The sequence below is a fragment of the Anolis sagrei genome, chromosome 5 (genome assembly GCF_037176765.1).
Source record: "Anolis sagrei isolate rAnoSag1 chromosome 5, rAnoSag1.mat, whole genome shotgun sequence".
Taxonomy (NCBI): Eukaryota; Metazoa; Chordata; class Lepidosauria; order Squamata; family Dactyloidae; genus Anolis; species Anolis sagrei.
Window position 1 is genome coordinate 12,926,084 of NC_090025.1, and position 19,907 is coordinate 12,945,990.

General features: G+C 42.9%; 1 protein-coding gene across 8 annotated transcripts in view; it reads right to left on the minus strand.

Moving 5' to 3' along the window:
- The window catches only part of SLC4A4 (solute carrier family 4 member 4), a 306,105-nt gene that overhangs the window by 205,563 nt on the left and 80,635 nt on the right, over window positions 1-19,907 (minus strand). For 5 of the 8 annotated variants that reach the window (XM_067468561.1, XM_060779406.2, XM_067468559.1 and 2 more), the window contains exon 1: window positions 15,143-15,775. In XM_067468561.1, the coding sequence (XP_067324662.1) occupies window positions 15,143-15,320 (178 nt within the window). In that variant the 5' untranslated portion in view covers window positions 15,321-15,775. Of the gene's footprint in view, window positions 1-15,142; window positions 15,777-19,907 lie in introns of those variants that run through there. The other 3 variants (XM_067468558.1, XM_067468557.1, XM_067468560.1) reach the window with 2 other exon arrangements.

Below are 19,907 nucleotides of genomic sequence, written 5' to 3' on the forward strand. Positions count from 1 at the left end.
GAGCCTCCACCACACTCCGGGGCAGAGAGTTCCACTGCTGAACGGCTCTCACAGTCAGGAAGTTCTTCCTAATGTTCAGATGGAATCTCCTTTCTTGTAGTTTGAAGCCATTGTTCCGTGTCCTAGTCTCCAAGGAAGCAGAAAACAAGCTAGCTCCCTCCTCCCTGTGGCTTCCTCTCACATATTTATACATGGCTATCATATCTCCTCTCAGCCTTCTCTTCTTCAGGCTAAACATGCCCAGTTCCCTAAGCCGCTCCTCATAGGGCTTGTTCTCCAGACCCTTGATCATTTTAGTCGCCCTCCTCTGGACACTTTCCAGCTTGTCAATATCTCTCTTGAATTGTGGTGCCCAGAATTGGACACAATATTCCAGGTGTGGTCTAACCAAAGCAGAATAGAGGGGTAGCATTACTTCCCTAGATCTAGACACTATGCTCCTATTGATGCAGGCCAAAATCCCATTGGCTTTTTTTGCCGCCACATCACATTGTTGGCTCATGTTTAACTTGTTGTCCACGAGGACTCCAAGATCTTTTTCACACGTACTGCTCTCGAGTCATGTTTAAATGAGAGAAAGGATGTCATATTGAGAAGGGAGCAAGTTTATTTTCTGCTGCTCCAGAGACTAAGGCATAGAGCAAGAATTCAAATGAAAGGAAAAGGCATTTTACCTAAACATTAAGAAAAACTTCCTGGTAGCAAAAGCTGCTTTGACAATGGAATTTTCTGCCTAGTGGGCCATCCAGTCCAACTCCCTGCCCAGAAGCAGGAAAATTGCAATCAAAGCACTCCCGACAGATGGCCACCCAGCCTCTGTTTTAAAGCTTCCAAAGAAGGAGCGTCTACCACACTCTGGGGCAAGGAGTTCCACTGCTGAACAGTTCTCATACTCAGGAAGTTCTTCCTCATGTTCAGATGGAATCTCCTTTCTTGTAGTTTGAAGCCATTGTTCCATTGCATCCTAGACTCCATGGCACCAGAAAACAAGTTTGCTCCCTCCTCCCTATGACTTTATCTCACATATTTATACATGGCTATCATATCTCCTCTCAGCCTTCTCTTCTTCAGGCTAAACATGCCCAGCTCTTTAAGCCACTCCTCATAGGGCTTGTTCTCCAGACCCTTGATCATTTTAGTCACCCTCCTCTGGACACATTCCAGCTTGTCAATATCCAACTGTGGTGCCCAGAATTGGACACAATATTCCAAGTGTGGTCTGACCAAGGCAGAATAGAGGGATAGCATGACTTCCCTGGATTTAGGCACTATACTCCTATGGATGGTGTCCTCTTCTCAGTAGGTTTCAAACAGAGATTGGTGGCCATCTGTTGGGAATGCTTTTTTATTTCTTCATGGCAGAATGGAGTTGGACTGGATGGCCCTTTGGGTCTTTTCCCACTCTATGATTCTATGTAGGGTGCTGAATCCAACCCCCAAAATATCTTCAGATTTTTAGAGCTACTTTTTATGCTAAGACCTTGAGCAGATTCACTGCTCCATTAACAGGGATGCCATTGTCTACATTACAACTCTCATATCCAGCTATCACAGCCAATGTATTTCCACACAGGCCTATATCCCAGAATATCAAAGCAGAAAATCCCAGAATATCAAGACAGAAAATCCCACAATATCTGCTTTGTACTGGGTTATCTGAGTCCACACTCAGATAACCCAGTTCAAAGCAGATATTGTGGGATTTCCTGTCTTGATATTCTGGGATATAGGGCTGTGTGGATAGGGCCTCGGCGATGGGCATATTGTATACTAGCACTCCAATGCCTACTTGGGCCATAAATGCATGCAAAAATTCTCCGAAATAGATTACTAATGTCTCGCTCTCCAGCACATAAGCAGCTTTTCTTTCTTTGTAAGTGTGAGAGGTTAGAGAAGCTACCAAGCTTGCATTGCACTGATCCCCTTCTAAGCAGGCAAAACGAGTTGGATCCGACTTTAAAAAGCAAGGCTTTAAAGTAGCATTGACAGCACCTTTATGTATGTCATAGTAAGCCTATAATCTGAAGTTATGCTACAACAAATTCTTTCAAGCCTTGATTTTTTTTTCAATGTAAAAGTTGCCATTACAAGGGGAGAAACGGGGTCTGAAACTGCCCACAGCCTTGAGTTTACTTTTGGCATTCAAATTCTTTGTTCCTAGATCTGCAATGTGTTTGTGACAACATGGGAATCACAGGTTAACTACAGTAATATCACAACTTTACTAGAGACAAGTCAGATCATAAATCACTCTTTCCATTTCATGATTTAGCCCAGGTATGGGCAAACTTGGACCTTTCCTCCAGGTGTTTTGGACTTCAACTCCCACAGTTCCTAACAGCCTACTGGCTGGGTTGTTGTAGGTCTTTTCAGGCTATATGGCCATGGTCTAGAGGCATTCTCTCCTGACGTTTCGCCTGCATCTATGGCAAGCATCCTCAGAGGTAGTGAGGTCTGTTGGAACTAGGCAAAAGGGTTTATATATCTGTGGAATGACCAGGGTGGGACAAAGGACTCTTGTCTGCTGGAGCTAGGTGTGAATGTTTCAACTGACTACCTTGATTAGCATACAGTGGCCTGACTGCCTGGGGCAAACCCCTGTTGAGAGGTAATTAGATGTCCCTGCCTGCTTCCTGTTAGCTTCCTGTTAGCTGTTAGGAATTGTGGGAGTTGCAGTCCAAAACACCTGGAGGGCCCAAGTTCGCTCATGCCTGGTTTAGCTCAAATTTTAAAGGAGCTATTCAAAATGCTGAACTTCACCCCTAACATAAGTTCAGCACCTTGGACAGCTCACATAAAGCTCAGGTTATGTATTGCTCCAAGGGCAGTTGCAAACTCACTAGAACTGAAGTTGCTACCCATAAATGGACCTTAATGGGCCCCCAGCAGGATTTATGACATACATAACTCTTTGGGGTACACAACCCCTGAGAATGCGATGCCGATCTGTTGCAGAGGGAACTGGGGAGGGGGACATCATCAGGGAATACAGGTTTATCTCATTTAACAAACTAGGTGTGTTCCTTTTCTTTTACAGAAAATGTACCAAAACCAGAAAGAATTGTGCTTCGTAAACCACTAAAAAGAAGAGTAATTGAACATATTTCAGCAAACCATATGCACATGTGATATGAACTAATGCCAGGGAGACCCTGCATAACTAAAACATGTTGAGCCTTCTAGAGACCACCTGAAAACTAGGAGCCCTCAGTGGTACAGTGGGTTAAACCCTTGTGCTGGCAGGACTGAAGACCAACAGGTCACAGGTTCAAATCTGGGGAAAGCGTGGATGAGCCCCCTCTGTCAGCTCCAGCTTCTCATGCGGGAACAAGAGAGAAACCTCCCATAAGGATGGCAAAACATCAAAAACATCTGGGTGTCCCCTGGGCAACCTCCTTGCAGACAAGCAATTCCTTCATACCAGAAGCAAAGTTGCTCCTGACACACACACACAAAACCCCTGAAAACTGCTTCCACCCAGAGATTACTTGTTTTCCTTTCCCCAGGCTCCACTTGTCTCATCTGCTGCCCCGTTTTGTCTTTGCTTTGCTGTTCATGTATGTTCAGTAAGAGATCCAAGTTTGCTTTTGTAGAAAAGTACACAAAGCTATAAATGGATAAGAATGAGTAGAACCCCATTTTTCCCAATTCAACCTTTGTTTATGGTATTGTTTACTTTAGACAAATTGTTGAAATACTGAAAATCGTATCCCTCCAGCCCTCCTTCTCTATTCTACTGATGCTGATGACTCTAACAAACCCTTCCAGTTCAATACAGGAAGAAGAAAAAAGGGGAGAAACGTATAAATGGAACTACCCCGAATCCCAATAGGAGATGGTGGTGGAGTATAAATAAAGTTTTTTATTATTATTATTATTATTATTATTATTATTATTTGTCATAGACTTTGTTGCCTGAGTTATGTTGGTATTTTTGTTAATGCCATCACCATGAAATAGCAAGCAAACTTTTTAATATTTCACAACACTTTATCAGGCTCAGTGTTAAAACTAAGGTAGGAAAGGGGAGAGAGCAAAAACAACCGTCATGGCATTGAAGCCATGGAGTCATCAATTTAAGCTTAAATGTCAATCCTGAAACACATCCCACTGAAAGTCAACCAGCAAAGATATATGCATTCAAGTAAAATTCCAGATGTTGCTGAAAATTGAAATATCCACTTTCTCATCCAACTATACAACCTTAGATGAATGGACTGGGAAAGAGGAAGATGGATTGCTCTTCAGTAAAAATATTTTCCACTCTGATATATAGCTTGCAGCATTCAGTGTTTATTGCCACTCTCCCATCCAAATATGAATTAGAGAATATAAAAAAACATACCAAGGGTAACATTAAATATCAGCCACACTAAAAATAAGGGGCAGGCAAAATGCACTCCTTGGGCTACGTGTAGTTTTCCAAGGCTGTTTTTAAATGCTTTTACTTCTTCAGATTACCTGAAATGTGCTTTTGCTAATCAAGAAGAGGGAAATCAAAGGTTGGGAGCAGTGGCTGCCAACCTTTGGTCCTCCAGGAGTTATGGACTTCAGCTCCCACAATTCCTAACAGCTGGTAAGATGGCTGGGATTTCTGGAAGTTGAAGTCCAAAACACCTAGAGGACAAAAAGTTGGGAACCACTGCTTTGGAGGAAACCTCATGGACTTCCACCAACTTATACAGTTCCTCATGTTGTGGTGACCCCCAACCATAAAATTATTTTCATTGCTACTTCATAACTGTAATTTTGCTACTGTTATGAATTGTAATGTAAATATCTGGTATGCAGGATGTATTTTCATTGGTATAAACACCAAATTTGGTATTTGTTTTGTTTTTCTGGCATGGCCTGTGACTCCTAGAAGACCCAAGGAGCAGAAAACTTTACCTGTCACAATTGCACAGCTTCATTGTGTGTCTTTTATGTGTATTTCTGCAATAGAATGTAGCATGCAACATTCTTGTTTGGCAACCTAGACTGTATACTTGATCTTAAAAAACCAAAGAAAAAGAATTACAAATAAAAGAACCAGTATCCTGAAACACTATAGTATTTCATGAATGCAAACACACAGAGTAGTCTAAAATGGCAAATTAAGATACTAAGACAGCGTTTCTCAACCTGAGGATTGAAACTCTTGGGGAGGGGTCATGAGGGGGTACCAGAGGGGTCACCAAAGACCATCAGAAAATAGTATTTTCTGTTCATCATGGGGGTTCTGTATGCGAAGTTTGTCCTAATTCTATTGTTGGTGGGGTTCAGAAGACTCTTTGATTGTATGTGAACTATAAATCCCAGCAATTACAACTCCCAAATGTCAAAATCTATTCCCCACAAACACCACCAGTGTTCACATTTGGGCATATTGAGTATCCATGCAAGTTGAGTCCAGATTCATCACTGCCTGAGTCCACAGTGCTCTCTGGATGTAGGTGAACTACAACTCCAAAACACAAGGTCAATGCCCACCAAACCCTTCAAGTATTTTATGGTGGTCATGGGAGTTCTGTGTGCCAAGTTTGGTTCAATTCAATCATTGGTGAAGTTCAGAAGTTTCTTTGATGGTAGGTGAACTATAAATCCCAGCAACTGCAACTCTCAGATGACTAGATCAATTCCTCCCCCCACCCCCAACCCCACCAGTATTCAAATTTGGGTGTATTGGGTATTTATGCCAAATTTGGTCCAGTGAATGAAAATACATCCTGCATATCAGATAACTACATTACAATTCATAACAGCAGCAAAATTACAGTTATGAAGTAGCAATAAAAATAATTTTATGGTTGGGGGGTCACCACAACATGAGGAACTGTATTAAGGGGTCACAATATTAGGAAGGTTGAGAAACACTGTACTAAGGAGTTAATTATATCACTCCTTATTCTTATAGTAAATTCAAGTCAACATAACAAAAAATTGCAGCTATTTCCAGAAAAACAATACATTTTAACAGATCTAAAATCTTCCACCTTTCAGCAAAAACAGCAAGGCTTTGTCAGCCACTAAGTTGATGGAATGGCTACTGCATAAATGGAGCCAAAGGTGAAGGTCAAAGGCTCCTGAATCCCATCTCCTGGATTAGGTTTTTGAAACAGACCTTCACATAGCAATCTCATCATCATGGTTCATAACCTCAAAAAAATTACTTCCTCATAGGCAGGCTTTGCATTGATAGTTTTAAGCTTATGATCCCAATATTACCACTTCTGTTGAAATCTACAAGCATGTGTACAATTTCAACAGAAAGGAAGAAACCATGAAAATGAACCAAATCTGGCTACCAGTACTAAAAAAAACTCTAAAATCAGGACAGTAAATAAAGAGCAATACTCAAAAAATAGGGGAATTCCAGAAGAGAAACTATCAGGGGCAGCTAATCACCTCCCAATAAAGGATTCCCCCAGGCAGTAAGAAGCCAGACCTTGAAACTGCTAGGCCATTAAATGCTAATCATTCACACCTACCTCAAACAGACAAGAGTCCTTTCTCCCAACCTGGAACAATGGTGTCAAACTACAAGAAAGGAGATTCCATCTGAACATTAGGAAGAACTTCCTGACTGTGAGAGCTGTTCAACAATGGAACTCTCTGCCACGGAGTGCGGTGGAGGCTCCTTCTTTGGAGGCTTTTAAGCAGAGGCTGGATGGCCATCTGTCAGGGGTGCTTTGAATACAGTTTTCCTGCTTCTTGGCAGGGGGTTGGACTGGATGGCCCATGAAGTCTCTTCCAAGTCTATGATTCTATGATTGTATGGACATTCCAGAGATATATAAACCTAATTTTCCTATGTATTGTCGAAGGCTTTCATGGCTGGAATCACTAGGTTCTTGTGGGTTCTTTCGGGCTATATGGCCATGTTCTAGAGGCATTCTTCCTAACGTTTCGCCTGCATCTATGGCAAGCATCCTCAGAGGTAGTGAGGTGAGGATGCTTGCCATAGATGCAGGCGAACCATCAGGAAGAATGCCTCTAGAACATGGCCATATAGCCCGAAAAAACCCACAAGAACCTACCAATTTTCCTAGTTTCGAAGACCTCACAACCTCTGAGGATGCCTGCCATAGATGCAGGTGAAACGTCAGGAGAGAATGCTTCTGGAACATGGCCAGACAGCCCAGAAAACTCACAATAACCCATTACCACTTCTCATAATGCCTGCAAAGATGGAGCAAGCTGCAATTCTAAGGCAACCTGATCCCATCCCAGCAGCAGAAAGCTTTAAACATTAATTTCCACCATCTGGAGACAATCAAGAAGTCCCTGTAATTAGTGAGAGGACAAATAATGGTACCGCACATTCCACACACACAAAATTACAAATATTTTGTGGCCGACTTGACCAGTAATGGAAGCCATCTTCATCGACTTTCCATTCCGTAGAGTGGTCTAATTAATTCCACACTCCAGACAAAACGCAAGCACCTGCTCAACATCCCATCAGTGTTACGGATATTATAATTAATGCCTAAGCTTTCTGTGGACCGCCACCCCCTTTCCTGCTTCCTGTCAAATTCCAGTAAATGAATTCTTGTATGAGAAATCTTGAGTCCTCCACTCCCCTATGAAGTCATCCTATGAAGCTGCCTGCCACCAGTTCCAGAGGAACTCATACTGCCTGAGCCAAAGCCTTATCGAAAAGAGGATAAAGGTGGAGCTTTAAAATGCTTTCCGTTCCTTGCAAAATTGGGTTATCTTGGAGCACACATCCCAAAGCCCCACCAGGTTAGGAATCTATGCCTACCTTACCTATCAAGAAAGGAATGTACCACCGAGGGCAGGAATCCTGCACCAAGCATGACACTCCTTTCTAGGAACTGAAGTGGGAGGAGAGAAAAGGAAATGAATTTCTCTGGACATTTTATTCCAATTCAGTGAGAACATGCTGAGTGCTAGGGCAGGAACACCTTCTGAAGATATAAGCCAAAAGAAATTAAGAATGATTGAATGCAGGGTGGAGAAACTTCCAACTCCTGAGCTGGACACGGTCCACACAGAGGGAGGTTCCTATCTGTCTTCTTCTTGGATCACTGCTACTCCAAGGGAGAGGGAAATGGTCTTATTTGATATGCATTACCTCTTTTGAATTTTAAAGCAAAGGCAAACGATGCACTTGGATACCCATCTTCAGTTGCGCTATCTTAACTCGAGTAAAGGTAAAGGTTTTCCCCTGACATTAAATCCAGTCATGTCCAACTCTGGGAGTTGGTGCTCATCTCCATTTCTAAGCCGAAGTGCCGGCATTCTCCAAAGACACCTCCAAGGTCATGTCGCCGGCATGCTGTTATCTTCCCACTGGAGTGGTACCTATTGATCTACTCACATTTAAATGTTTTCAAACTGCTAGGGAGTTCCATAGCTGAGGGGCCACCACTAAGAAGGCCCTGTCTCTCATCCTTGCCAACTGCACCTATGAAGGAGGTGAGATCAAGAGCAGAGCCTTCCCAAATCTTAACCTCCTTGCTGGCTCATAGAGGGAGATACGTTTGGACAGGTAAGCTGGGCCAGAATCATTTAGGTGGGCTTTATACACTAAAGCCAGCACTTTGAATTGTGCTCAGTAGCAGACTGACAGCAAGTGGAACTGACGGAACAGGGGAGATGTGGGTTGTTGTAATTTTTTCAGCTATATGGCCATGTTCTAGAGTCATTCTCTCCTGACATTTCGCCTGCATCTATGGCAAGCATCCTCAGAGGTAGTGAGGAACCCACTACCTCTGAGGATGCTTGCCATAGATGCAGGTTAAACGTCAGGAGAGAATGCCTCTAGAACATGGCCATATAGCCTGAAAAAACGACAACAACCCAGTGATTCTGGCAATGAAAGCCTTCAACAATACAGGGGAGATGTCCTTTCTCTGTACGCTGCTCCAGTGAGCTGCCTGGCTGCCACCCATTGGACAAGTTGAAGCTTCCGAACAGTCTTCAAAGGCAACCCCATGTAGAGCGTATTGCAGTCGTCTATTCAGGATGTAACAAGATGACTGCAATACTTCCCAAGGTATGGGCGCAACTGGCACACAAGTTTTAATTGTGCAAAAGCTCCCCCAAGACCAGGGGTTCCAGGATCATTGATGCATCCAGGATCATTCCCAAGCTGCAAACCTGTGTCTCCAGGGGAAGTGTAACCCATCCAGCACAGGCTGTAACCCTATACCCTGTTCAGTCTTACTACTGACCAGTAGTACCTCCTAACATGGCCATACAGCCCAGAAAACTCACAGCAGTCCAGTGATTCCAGCCATTAAAGATTTCAACAACACATCATCATCGTTGTCGTTGTCGTTGTCGTTATTATTATTATTATTATTATTATTATTATATCTTTTGAGCCAAAATAAGCAATCAAGGGCCAGTTAACACTTCCCAAACAGAGGATGCCTTTAGGCAACAATGTTCATGCTCCCTCTCTGTCAGTGGTTCTCAACCTGTGGGTCCCAGATGTTTTAGCCTTAAATTCCCAGAAATCCTAACAGCTGGTAAACTGGCTGGGATTTCTGGGAGCTGTAGGTCAAAACAACTGGGAACCTACAGGTTGAGAACCACAATTCTATGCAGATACCCTTACTGACTGACTTTGCAAACTTAATGGCTACTCAAATGTTAATTCAAGCTTACTGATTACAACATTCACACTTTCTTTAAACAGGCACGGGTGGACATTCCACGGGGAATTATACACTCCATTTGCTTCACTGCCAACAGAACCTCTGAAGGTGCCATTAGCCACCCATGTAGGTGAAACGTCAGGAGAGAATGCTGTTGAAATATGGCCATACAGTAAAAAAAAACTCACAGCAACCCAGTGATTCCAACTATGAAAGCCTTCGAAAATACATTTCCAATGTGGAAAAGGGGATGAGACTGAGTAGTCTCTGTACACTGTCGTGATTTTTTTTTTGCAAAAATAAATAAATAGGAGGGCAAGAACTCTTAACTGAATGTCCATGCAAAAACTGGACCCTATGAAATCCTCAAGATACGAATTGTGGCAGGACTCCAAGAAGACACAGCGATGGATAGAGCAAAGCCCAAGCTCTACATGTACACAGTCTCCACCAGCACAAAGTCATGTCCATGGTAGGACAGGAGCAAAAGAACAAAGAGCATTCAAACAGTAATAGATCCGAAGTAATGGGATCTAATTATGTTATACTGTACTGGCGTTCTGCCTGTTACCACACTGTTTGTTTCCAGTAGCAAGCTGCAGGAAGGAAATCCTAATAATTCTTAGTATTTCAAACATCCAAACAAAACCATTCAAGAAAAAAGAGAAATTTGCCAGCATGGTTACAGGTGTGAGAATGCCTTCAGGCGTCAGGCTTCCTATGTCTCTTAGAGCCCAAGCAAAAGTTAACTACACCAAGCATTTTTGTTGCAGTTCAAAGACAGTGTTCCAAGAGATAAAACAATCACAAATCCATTCACCCCAGTAAGGGAGCAAGCTGTCAATCAAATAGATTGAGGAAAGTAAATGGCACGGGATTAGGCCTGCTCAAGTCAATTTCCCAATGCACCATTTGGACCAGGCATGGGCAAACCTCGGCCCTCCGGTGCTGTGGACTTCAACTCCCACAATTCCTAACAGCCTACCGGCTGTTAGGAATTGTGGGAGTTGAAGTCCAAAACACTGGAGGGTCGAAGTTTGCCCATTTCTGATTTAGACAGAAATGAGGGTACAGATCGCCAGCATCCTCCAGGCAAAATTTGGATACACTGGTTAGCAAGGTCCAGGAAAGCCAAACCACTAGAACCAAGACTTTACACAACAGCTGTTCCTGGTCAACAAAGAATGGGCAACTAGCTGCCAAAGCCACTGCAATTGCAACTTATGGTAGACTCAGAACCACTACATCATCCCTGAACACAGGTGGACATGTCTGGTTCCTTAGACTGTTCTTGCTACTCTCAACCCATCCATACTCCCAGATCAGGGGTGCTTTGAATGTGGTTTCCTGCTTCTTGGTAGAATGGGGTTGGCCCACAAGGTCTCTTCCAACTCTATGATTCTATGATTCATTTTTTCCTTGGTTAAAAAATAAAAGATGAATGGCCGATCCTAAAAGCTCCTGGGATTATGATTTTCTGGGTTGTTGTAGGTTTTTTCGGGCTATATGGCCATGGTCTAGAGGCATTCTCTCCTGACGTTTCGCCTGCATCTATGGCAAGCATCCTCAGAGGTAGTGAGGTGACCTCACTACCTCTGAGGATGCTTGCTATAGATGCAGGCGAAACGTCAGGAGAGAATGCCTCTAGACCATGGCCATATAGCCCGAAAAAACCTACAACAACCCAGTGATTCCAGCCATGAAAGCCTTCAACAATACATTATTTATTTATTTATTTATTTACTTCGCTTATATACCGCAATTCTCAGCCTAATGGCGACTCATTGCAGTGTACAACATAGTAAAACAGGTGCAAAATACAAACATCGTGAAAAATAATCCGCAATACATCATTATCAAAACATCTCATCAAAAACATCAACATTATTACAAAGCCATTCCGAGTCGTCTCATCGTCAAGTTCACAATCCGATACCATTTCCGTAGTTCCATTCCTGAGGTCAAGTTACCAGTCATTGCACTTCTATTCAAATGCCTTCTTAAACAGCCAGGTCTTTAGCTTCCTGCGGAATATCAACAGGGAGGGGGCTAGCCTGATGTCTACGGGAAGGGTGTTCCACAGCCGAGGAGCCACCACCGTGAAGGCCCTATCTCTCGTCCCCGCCAGCCAGTTGCAAGATTCTCCTTTAACTGCCATGACGCCTAACTGCCTATAGAATCCTAAAGTCGATAGTTTGATGGGATACTAAAAAGCTCTGGATGAGAATCCTAAGTATGTCTTCTTAATCTGCAAGTCTCAGGATTATACAATATGCAACCATGGATTTAAAGTGGAATCTATAACTGTGTAGTGTGACAGCCACCACCCCCACTCCCAATCCCCACCCCTGAAAAGTTGCAATTCAATTTTTAAACAAAGTATAGCTCTGCAGAACTGTACTTTTTAACAATTTTCAAAATGGAAAAGACAGCCATCCTATGTGATACAATGTATCAGGCTTTTAAAATACACCAATACATTATTTTAAATCCTACCCTTGGGTGCCAATGCTTTTAGAATACAAAGAGACATATCTACACAACAAAACTGTTTTATTTGGACAAAGTCTTCCCTAGTCATGAAACACTTTCTAGTCTCAAATAGAGCAGACTTACTGAATCAATGGTAAATTCCACTAAATTAACAGATCTACTCTTGTTGACTAATAACTGGATTTAAACTTCTAATTGCCTCTGAGGTAACCCCTACAGCAGTGGTTCTCAACCTGTGGGTCCCCAGGTATTTTGGCCTACAACTCCGAGAAAAACCAGCCAGTTTACCAATTGTTAGGATTTCTGGGAGTTGAAAATCAAAACATCTGGGGACCCACAGGCTGAGAACCACTGCCTAATGTATGAATTGATCTCAGAGTGGGTTGTTGTAGGTTTTTTCTGGCTATATGGCCATGTTCTAGAGGCATTCTCTCCTGTCGTTTCGCCTGCATCTATGGCAAGCATCCTCACTACCTCTGAGGATGCTTGCCATAGACGCAGGCGAAACATCAGGAGAGAATGCCTCTAGAACATGGCCATATAGCCCGAAAAAACCTACAACAACCCAGTGATTCCGGTCATGAAAGCCTTTGACAATACATTGATCTCAAAGTGTTTAGTCTCAAGTAAACCTGAAGCCAACATGTAGGTATTTGGAGTGGGAAAGATGCTACCATTCTCTCCAGAAGCTTTTAACAATATGTGTGTGGGGGGGGGGGGGGGGGAGGAGGAATCCTATGGCATCACATGAAGGCCTAAATACTACCCTAAAGATACCAGATCCCGTCCGATCTTGGAAGTAAGCAGCATCAGCCCTGGTTAACACTTGGATGGGAGCCCACCGATGAATACCAAGTGCTGCAGGTTATATTTCAGAGGCAAAATCACCACTGAATTATTCCTTGACCACAGGCCCTTTCAAACAGCCCTATATCCCAGAATATCAAGGCGGAAAATCTCACAATATCTGCTTTGAACTAGGTTATCTGAGCCCACACTCTGAACCTCCACCTCAATGGTTTTTTGTCCACAGAATATATTTCCCCGCCTGTATTGAGGTCTAGTTTTATGACCCCGTTCCTTTATGAGTTTCTCCCTTACAAACAATCTGCTCCATCCCTGTCTCATCCTGATTTTAGTATTTTTAGTTTTTTAGTTTTTTATTTCGAACATGCGGTCTGCTCATTGTTATTTTATTGAGTATGATTTTGCTTTATCTTTTTTTTTGTACCCATATGTTGTATGTATTTTACTGTGTTGTTATTGTCTTTTGGTTTTATTTTATTGTAATATGCTGTTGGGCTTGGCCTCATGTAAACCTCCCCAAGTCCCCATTGGGGAGATGGTGGCGTGGTATTAAATAAAGTTTATTATTATTATTATAATGTGGGATTTTCTGCCTTGATATTCTGGGATATAGGGCTGTGTCGATGGGCCCTAAGAAAACCCAATGAGGAATTGGATTGAAGACACTGTTTTTATAGACTTTTATAGTTTTTTTATAGTTGTTATGGTTTGTATATGTATTTAGGTTGTGATTTAAATTGTTTTAACTGACTTGTGTATGTTTTTTTATATAGCATCTAATTTTTTGGTCGTGACAGGAGCTCAAGTCTCTTCTGTTGTGAAGAAGAAGAATAGCATCTAATGGTTGCTGGTTTGTACACTCCCCAAGTTGCCTTCAGGCTGAAATGGGCAAGATAAAAATGATGTAAATAAATAAATAAATCCATGCGGGTCGCCATAAATCGGCAGGTGACTTGAAGGCACAAACATACAGTGTAATGTGTGGTGGGGATGAATTACTTTTTATAAGTAACTTTCCAGTTTTTGGTTCTATCCCCAGACTCGATGGCATACATGCATATATCATAGGTTTTAAATCCTTGTGTGTTGTTGCTTATATGTGACTTATATTAATTTGTATTGCATTGTATTGTTTTACAACAGCACAACAACAGAGAGGAAACAAACCAGGACATCTAATCACCTCTCAACAAAGGTTTGCTCCAGGCACTGTCAGGCCATTATATGCTAATCAAGGTGGTCAGTTGAAACATTCACACCTAGCTCTAGCGGACAAGAGTCCTTTGTCCCACTCTGGTCATTCCACAGATATATAAACCCTTTTTCCTAGTTCCAACAGACCTCACTACCTCTGAGGATGCTTGCCATAGATGCAGGTGAAACGTCAGGAGAGAATGCCTCTAGGCCATGGCCATATAGCCCGAAAAAACCTACAACAACCCATTGTATTGTTTTGTTTATTGCTTTCTTGCTTTATTGATGTGTTGTTGTGCTTGGCCTCATGTAAGCCGCTCCGAGTCCCTTGGGGAGATGGTGGCGGGGTAAAAATAAAGCATTATTATTATTATTATTATTATTATTATTATTATTATTATTTTGGGGGACGTGAGGTGGAAAGGGGAAACTTTATTTATGTCTGAAGGTGGCTGTAGCAGTTGTGCAGAATGAAGTCTCAGGCCGAAGGAGGGAGGGGAAAGAAAGCCTCTCATCATAAAAAGTCATGTCCTGATCTGAAAGAATCCCTCAGGGGGGAAAAAAAGTGATCCTCTTAGAGCCGCCAGCCCCACCCCCTCTGGCCCTCGGTGGCCTCCTCTCAAAGCCAGCCCTGCTGGCCTCATTTAGTGTCAGGTTCTTTGAGTGTGTTGCCGGGCACATTATTATCCACACACACAGCTGCGATATTTAGTAGGCACCACTGAATATTCTGCATACACCAAGGAAACCTAGTGCCCAACTACTGAGCTGCGGCGCATATACTTGGAAACAGAGAGAACAATAACACAGAGAGTGTGTACAAGCATCCCATAGACATTTTACAACTCTGTTTTCTTTAACAGGCACGTACCCAGTTACCATCACTATTGTGCTGCTGCCATTTTGCATGTGTGAGAGGTTTAGCTTTGAACACTTGACAAGGAGTTTTGACTATGAAAAGAAAGTTCGGTCTATTTTGGTCCAAAGAAACAGACAAAACATACACATAGAGCCAAGCTCCCCAAGCAATTCCTTACCTTCCACCTCCTCGTCATCACAGACGTGCTTCAGGAAAGAGGCCCCTCGATCCAAAACCGCCTCATCCTCCATCCTGTAGTAGTAGAAAAGAAAGAAAGAGTGTTCAGACTTTTCCTGGAGGGAGCTGCTCGAATTGGCCCAGCTCCTGGGCAGGTTAACTTGCAGGCTATTGTTCATGTTACAAGGGAACAGAGTTGCTTTTCAGTCCAGGCTTGCTGCTGCTTCTTCATACAGCCTTCTTTTTTGTGTGTCCTTCTCTCCCTTTCCTTCTTTCCGTGGTGCTCAATCGGCCTGACGGTGCTCAGCTCCTAACCATGGGAGGACATTGCGCTTCAGAGACAGGTGGAAGAGGCAGGAGGGAAGGAGTCAAATCTAGTGGCAACACTACCCCCTCCTCTCTTTTTTTTCCTTTTCTTTCCTTTTTAATTAAAGACAAAGCACGGAGGAAAGAGAAGCACAGAGCTGCGCGTAGGCAAGAGCCCGTTAAGTAGTGTTCACGTCAAAGACCTCCAGCAAGGCGGCTGTTGAGAGAAAGATCTACAGAAGGTGATGCGCCAGAGACGGAGAGTGCGTGCAAACATCCTGAAAGAAGCAGCCGAGGCTTCCAACCAGCCCCTTAATACCAGCAAAGCACACTTCTTCATCGCAAGGCAAAGCTGCGTGTCACATGTTGGCCTTACGGAAATCTGACATCGGAGGATTATCCCGAGACCAAGCTCCAGCAAGTCAGGCCATCAGAGCAACAGGGCTCGCTTGCATATTTTGTATGGTCACTCCTGTGTCGCTTTATTCACTCCCTGCAGGTGCACCCCATCACTTTGTAACAGAGAAAAGGAAGGCCCCAATGTGCAATTAAATACATTTATTCTATAAAGAAAATTAAACTGCCTAAACATATACCAACATTTAAGATAAATCTTGTTGAATTAAGAGGTTGATTTATACCAGGTATGAACAAACTGGGGCCTTTCCTCCAGGTGTTTTGGACTTCAACTCCCACAATTCCTAACAGCCTACTGGCTGTTAGGAATTGTGTGAGTTGAAGTCCAAAACACCTGGAGGAAAGGCCCCAGTTTGCCCATGCCTGACTTATACAGACACAATTTGAACATTCCTTATTCAGAATTCCAAAACTGTCCACATGGGTGGATTTCAGATGGTTCAATGATCACAAACTTTGTATCGTGCACAAAAATATTTTACAATACTAGCTGTACCCACCACATGTTGCTATGGCCAACCTTTGCTCCCTCTTTCTCTCCTTCTTTCCCCTCTTCCTTCACTCCCTCTTTCCTTCCTTCCTTCCTTCCTTCCTTCCTTCCTTCCTTCCTTCCTTCCCTTTTCTTCTTTGCTTCCTTCCCCTTTTCTTTTCCTTCCTCTTTCTCTTCTTCCTTCTCTACCTCTTTCCTTCCTTCCTTCCTTCCTTCCTTCCTTCCTTCCTTCTTTCACTTTTTGCTTCCATCCTTCTTTCTCTTTCCTTCTTTCCTTCCCTCCCTCTCTCCTTTCTTCCTTCTCTACCTCTTTCCTTCCTTTGCTTTTTGCTTCCATCCTTCCTTCTCTTTCCTTCCCTCCCTCTTTCTCTCCTTCTTTCCTTCCTTTCTTCGCTCCCTTTCCTTCCTTCCCTTATTTTCTTCCTTCCTTCTCTACATCTTTCCTTCCTTTTCCTTCTTCTTTCTATCCTTTCTTCCTTCTCTACCTCTTTCCTTCCTTCCTTCACTCTTTGCTTCCATGCTTCCTTCTTTCTTTCCCTCCCTCCTTCTTTCTCCCTTTCTTTCTTTCTTTCTTTCTTTCTTTCCTTCTTTCTTTCTCCCCTTCCTTCCCTTTCTTTCTGTATCATCATTTAGTTTTTTTGGGTTTTTAAGTCTTTTCTGATGTTTTTTTTTGGGAGGGGGGATTATGAGTGATTGTCACTTGTTAGTGGTATAGTGTCTAAATTTGGTGTCAATTCCTCCAGTGGTTTTTGAGTTATGTTAATCCCACAAACGAACATTACATTTTTATTTATATAGATTGTATCAAATTACTTTTGGGCCACGTCTGTTAAAGGTGTGTGTGAAACATAAAGGGATTTCATGCTTGGATTCATATCTAGATCCAGGGAAGTCATGCTTCCCCTCTATCCTGTCTTGGTCAGACCACACCTGGAATCACACTATGTCCAGGTCTGGGCTCCACAATTGAAGGGAGATGTTGGCAAGTTGGAATGTGTCCAGAGGAGGGTGACTAAAAGGATCAAGATTCTAGAGAACAAGCCCTATGAGGAGCAGCTGAAAGAGCTGAACATGTTTAGCCTACAGAAGAGAAGGCTGAGAGGAGATATCACAATGGCCATGTGAGGGGAAGTCATCAAGAGGAGGGAACAAGCTTATTTTCTGCTGCCTGCATAAATAGGAGTCTAGTGTCTAGATCCAGGGAAGTCAATGCTCCCCCTCTATTCTGCCTTGGTCAGACCACACCTGGAATCACACTGTGTCCAATTCTGGGCACTACAATTGAAGGGAGATGTCGACAAACTCAAATGTGTCCAGAGGAGAGCAACTAAAAGGACCATGGGTTTGGGGAACAAGTCCTATGAGGAATGGCTTAAAGAGCCTGGCATGTTTAGCCTGCAGAAGAGAAGGCTGAGAGGAGACATGATGATGATCATGTATAAACATGTGAGGGGAAGTCATAAGGAGGAGGGAGCAAGCTTGTCTTCAGCTGCCCTGGAGACTAGGACACGGAAAAATGGCTTCAAACTACAGGAAAGAAAGGAGATTCCACCTGAACATTAGGAAGAACTTCCTGACTGTGAGAGCTGTTCAGTAGTGGAACTCTCTGCCCCGGAGTGTGGTGGAGGCTTCTTATTTGGAGGCTTTTAAACTGAAGCTGTACGGTGATTTTCCTGCTTCTTGGTGGAATAGGGTTGGATTGGATGGTAAATGTGGTCTCTTCCCTCTCAATGATTCTATGGTGTACATATGTGCAAATACGGGTATTACAAAATCTGGAAAACAATCCTATATATTTCTGGTGCCATGCATTTTGTTTAAGGGATATTCAATCTGCATATAATTTTTGAAATATGAAAGTGCAAAATAGTACAAAAAGAGGTGTGTGTTGAAGATGCTGCTCTTACAGCACAGTAAGGAATTTCTAATGTCACCGGAGGCACTAAACATTACCATACACACTTTCTAAGTCTATTTATCTGGTGATCATTCCAAATATTGTTAGTACACCGGGGAGAAGTATCTAGAAACCAAGATAAAATACGATCTGACTGCTCTTCCTTACAGGTGCTAATTAAACACAAAAAGGTATGGAGGGAATAGGATATTGCCATGACATTTGCTAATGTTAGGCAATAACAGTTAGTACTTTGCCACACTATATTACATTTCCTCAATATTGCTTTCTAGGAGTCTGAATTATGAAACAGCATATATACCCAACCAGGTCCTGTAGGCTATATTTCAGATGAAGAAGCAGGAAAAACTATCTATGAGTATTCTTTGCCTAAAAACACACTACGAAATTCGTAGTCCAACAGGCAACATGAAGACACGTATACACTTGCACATACACATTTACATTTCTTATGTTCATAGAACATATGTATAATCCATCCACTGATTGCAAGGTATGGAAATGTTCAAAGGTGGCTAGGATAAAGAGACGTTTCTACCATGTATCTGCAAAATAAAAAGAGGCACCTGAAGCACTATAGAGGAAAACAGCATATATGCAAGATACTCCACTTTGGTAGGAAAAACAAAATGCAAAGAATGGGGGACGCCTCGCTCGAGAGCAGTACGTGTGAAAAAGATCTTGGAGTCCTCGTGGACAACAAGTTAAACATGAACCAATAATGTGATGTGGCGGCAAAAAAAGCCAATGGGATTTTGGCCTGCATCAATAGGAGCCTAGTGTCTAGATCTAGGGAAGTAATGCTACCCCTCTATTCCGCTTTGGTTAGACCACACCTGGAATATTGTGTCCAATTCTGGGCACCACAATTCAAGAGAGATATTGACAAGCTGGAATGTGTCCAGAGGAGGACGACTAAAATGATCAAGGGTCTGGAGAACGAGCCCTATGAGGAGCGGCTTAAGGAGCTGGGCATGTTTAGCCTGAAGAAGAGAAGGCTGAGAGGAGGTATGATAGCCATGTATAAATATGTGAGAGGAAGCCACAGGGAGGAGGGAGCAAGCTTGTTTTCTGCTTCCCTGGAGACTAGGATGTGGAACAATGGCTTCAAACTACAAGAAAGGAGATTCCATCTGAACATGAGGAAGAACTTCCTGACTGTGAGAGCCGTTCAGCAGTGGAACTCTCTGCCCCGGAGTGTGGTGGAGGCTCCTTCTTTGGAAGCATTTAAACAGAGGCTGGATGGCCATCTGTCAGGGGTGATTTGAATGCAATATTCCTGCTTCTTGGCAGGGGTTTGGACTGGATGGCCCATGAGGTCTCTTCCAACTCTTTGATTCTATGATTCTATGAAAAGTAAATATATGGTGAATCTTTAACAATTATCTGCTTTTGTTGTACCTTCAGAAGTAGCCTTCTGTGTTGGTGGGACTGATGCCAGAGCTAAAGCAATCATCTCCTATTTATGTTTATGCAGAAAAGATTTGCCATTGCTTTCCTCTAACGCTGAGAAAATATTATTGATTTCCCATATTTCTATCCCGTCACTTCTCAACCCCCGAAGGGGGACTCAGGACGGCTTACAATGGGCCCCATTATGAGGCCACGACATAACAATTTCAGTAATAAAACCAC